General features: G+C 35.0%; 1 protein-coding gene across 3 annotated transcripts; it reads left to right on the top strand.

Moving 5' to 3' along the window:
- The first annotated feature begins 424 nt into the window (after positions 1-424).
- On the top strand, positions 425-3,541 carry LOC110428243 (ureide permease 1-like). 3 transcript variants are annotated; one of them, XM_089785612.1, is made up of 9 exons: positions 426-694; positions 782-825; positions 905-1,209; positions 1,750-1,888; positions 1,982-2,156; positions 2,371-2,414; positions 2,495-2,592; positions 2,701-3,075; positions 3,210-3,541. In XM_089785612.1, exons 3-9 carry the CDS (start codon positions 973-975, stop codon positions 3,360-3,362), a joined length of 1,221 nt encoding a protein of 406 aa, XP_089641738.1. In that variant the 5' UTR covers positions 426-694; positions 782-825; positions 905-972; the 3' UTR covers positions 3,363-3,541. The 3 variants fall into 3 exon arrangements, with proteins under 3 accessions (XP_021299692.1, XP_089641738.1, XP_021299691.1); XM_021444017.1 differs by having other exon boundaries at positions 425-825; positions 914-1,209; XM_021444016.1 differs by having other exon boundaries at positions 426-825.
- Positions 3,542-7,813: the final 4,272 nt, after the last annotated feature.

Below are 7,813 nucleotides of genomic sequence, written 5' to 3'. Positions count from 1 at the left end.
ATATATGGGCGTAATCAGATAAACTTTGAACTGTCTTGTCTCTTTCTTTCCCACTTTGGTCCTATTTTTAGATTATAGTCAGCAGCGTAAGAAGTTGAAATGCAGTAATTAATGCAAAGGCAAATCGCAAATTACTGTTTCATAAACTTTTTGGTTGGTTTCCAGACTGTATTGGGAACTTTTTCATCAGTCAAATGTGACTATGGAAGCTATCATGACTAATATAAGGTTCCCAGCTGAACCCGACTGCAAAAGAAAAATTTCCCATCTCAATCATGACCTGTTCCTCCAATTATGAAACATGATGTAGCTATCCAGGTAATTTTGTTGTTTGTTTGGACTTGGATTGCCATAGGCCAATAAGTTTGGATTGATCAATGTATGGACAAACGTACACGTACAAGCACGTGTACATAGACTTGCAATGCATTGAATTTGTTGACTTTTCAGCACCATGGATGGTGACAAGAAAGAAGAAACGTGCAAATATTTAGAACCAAGTTGCACTCAAATGAATCTACTTTCACCAAGTAGGCTATAAACCTGATCATTGGGAGGTTGGAACCATCATTCATTGTTTTGCAGAAGCCGTTCAACACATATTTTGGAGCAGCCGCCTGAAATACTCCGTAAATTCTTTTGCAGTGAACCTTGAAAGATACCATAGGATATACAGTTTTTGGACTTTTTAAAGGTGTTCTTTCAAAGATCCCAAACGTCTTGCTTTGAAATTGAAGTAGTAGTGGGGTCTCTTAAAGGACTCTCTGTTCTCTTTTTTCAGCACTAGCCATCTCAGATCATTGAAGACTTCATCATTTCTTTGAGGTCAGTAAGCTAGTGGGATTTGGTAAACTTGGTGGAGGACAATACTAGATTTTAGATTAACATGTTCTCATGGTTGTAGGACTTTCAGACATTTCTTCTCCAATTACTCTTCCAACTTAGAGGATTGTAGTTTTTAATAAATTGAAGATGTATCTTGTGGAGAGCAAAGGAGGTGCCATAGCTTGCATGCTGCTTGCTCTTTTCTTCTTGGGCACCTGGCCTGCTATTATCACTCTGCTAGAAAGACGAGGACGCCTTCCTCAGCACACTTACCTTGATTATACAATGACAAATCTCTTGGCTGCAGTCATTATAGCTTTAACGTTTGGTCAGATAGGGGAGAGCACGGTCGAACGACCCAATTTTTTGACTCAACTTTCTCAGGTGAGTTTCTCCTTTGGCTTTGGGTTTTGAGTTAAGCCTTGGACTTTTATTTTTAAATTTCATCATACTATTCTCATAGTTATAGCAGTGCAGAAAAACTTCTAGTTTTTAGAATTTACAGCATCAAGTATCGATTCAGTACTAGAATGAAATGGGATTTGTCAGAGAGCAGAAATCCTGAGATTGAACTTGGATGTCATGGAGCATTTTGTTATGCTATCTTCCTCTCACTTGGAGGTCATCTAATTTAGTTTTCTCTTTTATGAACATATAAAGTTTCTTACCTGCTCCAAGTTGACTGTCAAACTATATTCTGAATTCTGGTGGGTGAGTCTTAGCTTGCAGGAAAAGTTCTTACAACTAAGCTTTGCAGGAACCTTTAATCATTCCACATATCTGAGTTTATGTAATGAACTAAATTGGATATGCTTTTTGAAAGTGATTGATGTAGCATTCTTGTCTCTATACATATTTTTGTTTAAAATGGCATAATATTAACACTTAGAACTGGTTTTATATTTTCCATGGGAATTGATGCAGGACAATTGGTCCTCTGTTCTGTTTGCAATGGCTGGTGGGGTGGTTCTCAGCCTGGGAAATCTTTCCACACAGTATGCTTGGGCTTTTGTTGGTTTATCAGTTGTACAAGTGATTTCATCAAGCATGACTGTTGTCATAGGTTACCCAGAACGCTCTAAAGAACTTGAGTTTTTGGATCTCTTTGTAGACTGCAACATTTCTGACTTTTGGTTACCTTTTTTGATTGTAACAGGCACAACCTTGAATTACTTCTTAGATGACAAAATCAATAGAGCTGAGATCCTTTTCCCAGGTGTTGGTTGCTTCCTGATAGCTGTTTGTCTCGCATCAGCTGTTCACTCATCCAATGCAGCTGATGATAAAGCAAAGCTTAGCTGTTTGTCAAATGAGAACAAAACCGGGACCGAGTAATGCTTCTGTCCTTCACATACATGGCTAAACAAATCATCTGATCTTGTCGTATTGATTTGATTAAGTTTCATGTTACTGTTTCATTGGTTGGTTTCTGTATATGATTGCTGGAAAACTGTTCAACTGCGTTGATGCCTTCCAAATGCCGCCTTCCTATTTATTGTTTATCGAACAACTTTACCTGCTTCACAAAATCAACCATTTTGCCAGGGCTGTGCTTTCCTCTGTGCCCGAAGAAACATTTCCAAACAAGGGTAAGAAACATCCGGATCTCTTGCAGACCACCTCATATTTGTCTGTCTTTTTTGATTTTCGAAGCCTCCTTATATAACAGTAACAAAGGATCTAGAGACTGGGAACGGTCCTGTACACAAGGCAAAAGCAGGAACAGCAACTTTCCTGATAGAGCTTGAGAAAAGAAGGTCAATCAAGGTTAGGAAGTTTCACTTCACCAATTTACTTGGTCTTAACAACCCCAGAAGCAAATGGTTTTTGTTCTCTGCGCAACTGGTCTTTGGCTTGATTGACTCTTCTTTGCAGGTGTTTGGAAGGAGCACTTTCATTGGACTGACCTTAACTTTCTTCGCCGGCGTTTGCTTCTCCCTCTTCTCCCCAGCATTCAACTTGGCAACAAACGATCAGTGGCACACTCTGAAGGAAGGGGTTCCTAAGTTGGTTGTCTACACAGCATTTTTCTACTTCTCGCTCTCTTGCTTTGTGATTGCTCTCATCCTAAACATCAGCTTCCTTTACCATCCAGCTCTGGGAGTACCCAGATCAACCTTTAAGGCCTATCTAAAAGACTGGAATGGCCGAGGCTGGGCCTTCCTGGCTGGCCTTCTCTGTGGCTTTGGGAATGGTCTCCAGTTCATGGGAGGTCAAGCTGCAGGCTATGCTGCAGCAGACGCTGTTCAGGTTTGATTTCATCCACAAAAAGCACATTGGTTTACCATCACATTTGAATTCAAAAGCTTAAATTTTCAATTCCCCATCATATCTAAATTCCTTAACATCAAACACATTCCATATGTTTGCTGTGATGGGATCAGGCACTTCCCCTGGTGAGCACATTCTGGGGAGTAATTCTGTTTGGAGAGTACCGAAGATCATCCCGAAGAACATATGTGTTACTATTCACCATGTTGTTCATGTTCATTGCGGCTGTCGGAATACTCATGGCATCAGCCGGGCATAGGAAATGAAGATGCAGCTTTCCAAGGATTGGAGTACATACCTGCAGGAAGATGACTATGATATACTTTTGCATGTATTTTATATGGTTGCGATTTGAATGTCAAAGATAGAAACCTATTAAATTATCCAATGATCAATATATAATCAAATATATGAAAATTAGAGATATTCATTGGTCAGTCGAAAGCTTTTTTTATTAAAAAAGTCGAGTTTAAGTTATAAGAAAAGTTCATTTAATTACAGAACTAGACGAGTATATGTATTTATTTTAAAATAACTAAAGTCAAAATTACATTGATATAGAAATAGTACTAATATTTATAACATTTTAAGTAGTACTAATTCGGTTTTACTTTTTGCTAACTAACGTATTAAATCCAATAATATACTCATACTAATTGAGTATTTAACTCAATGATATAAGTGCATGTATTTTTTATTCAAAAAGTTAAACTTGAATCCTCTTGTCAAAAAATTGTATCTTATATTATGCTTACGCTCATGAGTTTCAAAATCATTTTCAAATTTATAACAATTTCTTCAAAATAGTACTTTGTATACACTTTTTTTTTATTGATATCTATGCTAAATCAATACAAATCCGAGTCTAGTATACATAAAAGGTCTTAGTAACAGTATAACTCTTAGAGATAGATCGAGTGAGACAAATAAAATACCGAGAGTCGTGTGTATGTAATTTGTATATATGTATAATATATATAAAAGTACCAATACCGAAAAATTTTTAATTGATAAAAATGATCATACATGTTAATAGTATTTTTATATATAAAATGGATTTAAAAATATTTACTTAATATTTCAATAATATATCATTAATTAAGTCTAAAATGCCTTTAGCTTAACCTTGTGTATATATATGTATTCAAAATATTAATAATATTTTCTATATAAAATATATTTAAAAAATATATTATTAATGGTTTATTTGGTTATAAATTGTAGATATAAAAAGCCAACCGAAATAACGGAAGAAACTATTTTTCTTACCGAAATAAAAAGAGCAAACCAGATTAACTGAATTCCCTAAGTTTTAGTCCATTATTTCAATTTACATTAATTAATGCTCGCCTCTAATATTAATTGAAGCTTGAGTAACCTAAAATGATATTCACATGTAGAATTTATTTTTCAAAAGGGTTTTATCTTTAAACCACTTCATTTATTGACCAGTTTTTAAAAGTCGAGTTTGAGTTAAAAGAAGAGTTCACTCAAATAATAGAACTAAACGAGTGCATGTACCTATGTTAAATAGCTAAGGTCAAAATTACATTGACATAGAAATAGTAATAAATATTTATAAACATCTTAAGTAGTATTAACTCAATTTTAGTTTTTACTAATTAACATATTAAATCTAATAATATACTTGCACTAATTGAGTATTCAACTCAATCAGAAATGTGTATGTATTTCTGATTAAAAAAATTAAATTCAAATCCTCTTATCAAATTATTGTATCTTATATTATATTTATGCTCGTAAGTTTCAAATCATTTTCAAATTCATAACAATTTCCTCAAAATATTATTCGTATACACTTTTTTGAATCTATATCTATGCTAAATCAAAATGAAATTAGAGTTTAGTATACTATGATCTTATGTAAAGGCTTGGGTAATAATAAAACTCTGAGAGGTAGATTGAGTGAGAGAAATGAGAGGCTCAAAGTCAAGAATGTTGAAAATTTTTATATTATTAATGATAAATTCGACTATAAATTTTGAATAGATAAAATCAACTGAAATAACGGAATAAACCATATCTCTTATTAAAATGAAAAAAATCATACAGAATTAATTGAATTTAATAAATTCTGAACGGTTATTTCAGTTTACGTCAATTAATGCTCACCTCTAGTATTAATCGAAGCTTGGATAGCATAAAATGATATGGAAATTTCACATGCAGAATTTGCTATTCGAAAGGGTTCTATCTTCAGTCCACTTCATTTGTTGATCAGTGATGGGTCTTTCTTGGTTTTGCTTGTGATGTTCATTTTAAAATAGTACATAAGTTGCAGGTCTAAGGTGGCTTTTGAACATTTTGTGAACAATAATTATATCAATACATTATTTCTTAACACATCAATATATATATATATATATATATATATGGGGTCTCTCTTAACAAATCAAGAACTGCCTTAACTCTTTCCTTTGTTCTTGGACGATCTATCTTAGGGCCTATCCCCAGACTTTTCTGGAACATTCTGGTGTCTTGTCTTAATCGGATCATCTGTGTTTTGCATTTGGTCTGAACGAATACATGCATGCATGAGGTATACCTGCATATATATCTAATGTAGATATAGAATTCTTCCCCTTGATGGTAACAGCATCGTTGATTTCCATAAATAGGTCTTTCCTAAATTGTTCTCCTGGTGTGTGCGCTCAAATTTTTAAGTAAAAAAGGAAAGATGAAGAATAGAAAATGAGCAAACAAGGAATCTAGACAGAATATGGTCGAGATTCTTGCCATAAGTGCTCCATATCACACTCCAGCAGGTTCCTGTGCTTTTTGAATTCTTATCAATTGCTTTCAAAAGGGTAGATCACTTCCTATCCATCTTCACAAACCCAGCAGGTTCCTTTGCTTCAGAATTCTATAGCAAGTTCTTTCAAAAGGATAGGTCCTCTCTGGTATGCAATTACCTTTTAGCAGGCATTTTATGTTGTTTTCCTTTACTTTTGCCACTTGTTTTTCCTTTATTTTTGGTTTTGTAGCAGACCTGATGTTGGACCATTTGCCTGTTTTTGTAATGAATCAATAGAAATATATTCAAGCCTTTCAAAAAATATAAAATAAAATAAAGATGTTGGACCAAATTTGGTCCTTCATAGATTTATCTTCTTTTAGCCTTGAAATTGTGTCGCCATCTTTGTTTTGTGCGTATGCTTGGTGTGCTAGGTGTTTATACCATGTAATCAGGTCTGCATATTCCATTATTCCTTCAGTTGAATTTGTTTTTATTATTGATATTTTAATATCATTATCGTATGTAACACTCGATCTTTTAACTCAATAATAATGATATGTATTTCGTTTTTAAAGAGTTAGATCAAAATTCTTTCTCCTATCTTAAGAAGATATATTTTAATAAATATCATATGCATGTTTCCTTACAACTTGTTGGTCCTCTTGTTATCAGATATTGTTTGCAAGCTCGTTCAATGGCGGTCCCAAGAGAAACGTAAGATGAGTAAAAAATAGTTTCACCAAGACCTGGTGCAAAGACGAAACTTTTTAAGACTCCAATATTGTCCTAATCATCTACCTACAATGACAAATAAGGAAGGCATAGATTCTAGTGCTGTACAGTCTCCAGGACCTATGAGATTCAGTAAATATAGAGCCTCGCAAGATCCTTTAAAAGTGAAAAAAAATTCAAGGCAGTCCAAAGTGAAGTTTCTTGCCGCAGAAGAAGTCGCGACGCTAACCTCTGGCACTCCAACAACAAAATATATTGGACGGATTAATCTGCGTTGTAACAGGAGTCAAGCTCTAACTAAACCTGCCAATTCCAAGTGTCTCCCCACAACAGAAAATGCAAATTCTTCCTCTCTTGCTCCACCAACAGAGTCAGTTCATGTAGCAGATAGTGAGGAGTTGCATTTGACTTCTAAAATTAAAAAAACCCAGAGTACAACTAAGAAAGGAGATGGCCCTGGAAGTAATTTAGCTCTTGCTGTCAATGCTGCATCAAGTTCCAACTTGGCTTTGTCTCGCAAAAAGGACTTTGGGGTTTCCTCAAAACATATAAAACAAAAGCATACAAGTGATGGTAGGTCAAAGCAGAAGGTGAATTCAGGATCCACTCAGGGAGAAGCAGGTACGGATGCCTCATCTTTGAGAGTATCGCTACAATGTTATGTTGTGTTATGTTGTGTATTTTTTTTCTCTTTTTTATAATTTCTCCTTTGTTGCTCTTATGCTGTTAACTTACGATATATCTGAGCTATTGTGCGAGGGAAAAAAATTGTGAGCCTAAAAGGTAGTTTTTCCTCTGGTACTCTACTCAACAAACTAAACTCCGGCATTCAAACAGCGATACAAATTGGATGGGGTAATCTGGGTTCTAAGAGGAGTCGAGCTCTGACAAAGTCTGCCCGTTCCAAGTGTCTCCAGACAACAGAAAATGCAAATTCTTCCTCTCCTGCTCCACCTGAACGGGCAGCTCATGTAGCAGATAGTGAGAAGTTTCCTTTGACTTCTAAAATTAAAGACACCCAAAGTACAACTGAGGAAGGAGATGGCCTTGGAAGTAATTTAGCTCTTGCTGTCAATGCTTCATCAAGTTCCAACTTGGTTTTGCCTCAAAAAAAGATTAGAGTTTGTAACTCTGACTTTGAGGTTTCCTCAAAAGATATAAAACAAAAGAATACAAGTGATAGTAGGTCTAAGCAGAAGGTGAATTCGGGATCCACTCAGGGAGAAG

Source organism: Theobroma umbraticum, unplaced genomic scaffold, assembly GCF_002168275.2.
Source record: "Theobroma umbraticum cultivar Fairchild unplaced genomic scaffold, ASM216827v3 scaffold_31.0, whole genome shotgun sequence".
In the NCBI taxonomy this organism is placed as follows: Eukaryota; Viridiplantae; Streptophyta; class Magnoliopsida; order Malvales; family Malvaceae; genus Theobroma; species Theobroma umbraticum.
The sequence above is the reverse complement of the archived record's forward strand: the minus strand, read 5'-3'. Positions and strand labels throughout refer to the sequence as shown.

What these genes read in the sequence shown, in the direction of transcription:
- LOC110428243 (XM_021444017.1), top strand. Translation starts at nt 973, where the DNA reads ATGTATCTTGTGGAGAGCAAAGGAGGTGCCATAGCTTGCATGCTGCTT. An exon ending in TTTTGACTCAACTTTCTCAG is followed by an intron (nt 1,210 to 1,749) that starts GTGAGTTTCTCC and finishes GAATTGATGCAG; the next exon opens with GACAATTGGTCCTCTGTTCT. An exon ending in AGAAACATTTCCAAACAAGG is followed by an intron (nt 2,415 to 2,494) that starts GTAAGAAACATC and finishes CTTATATAACAG; the next exon opens with TAACAAAGGATCTAGAGACT.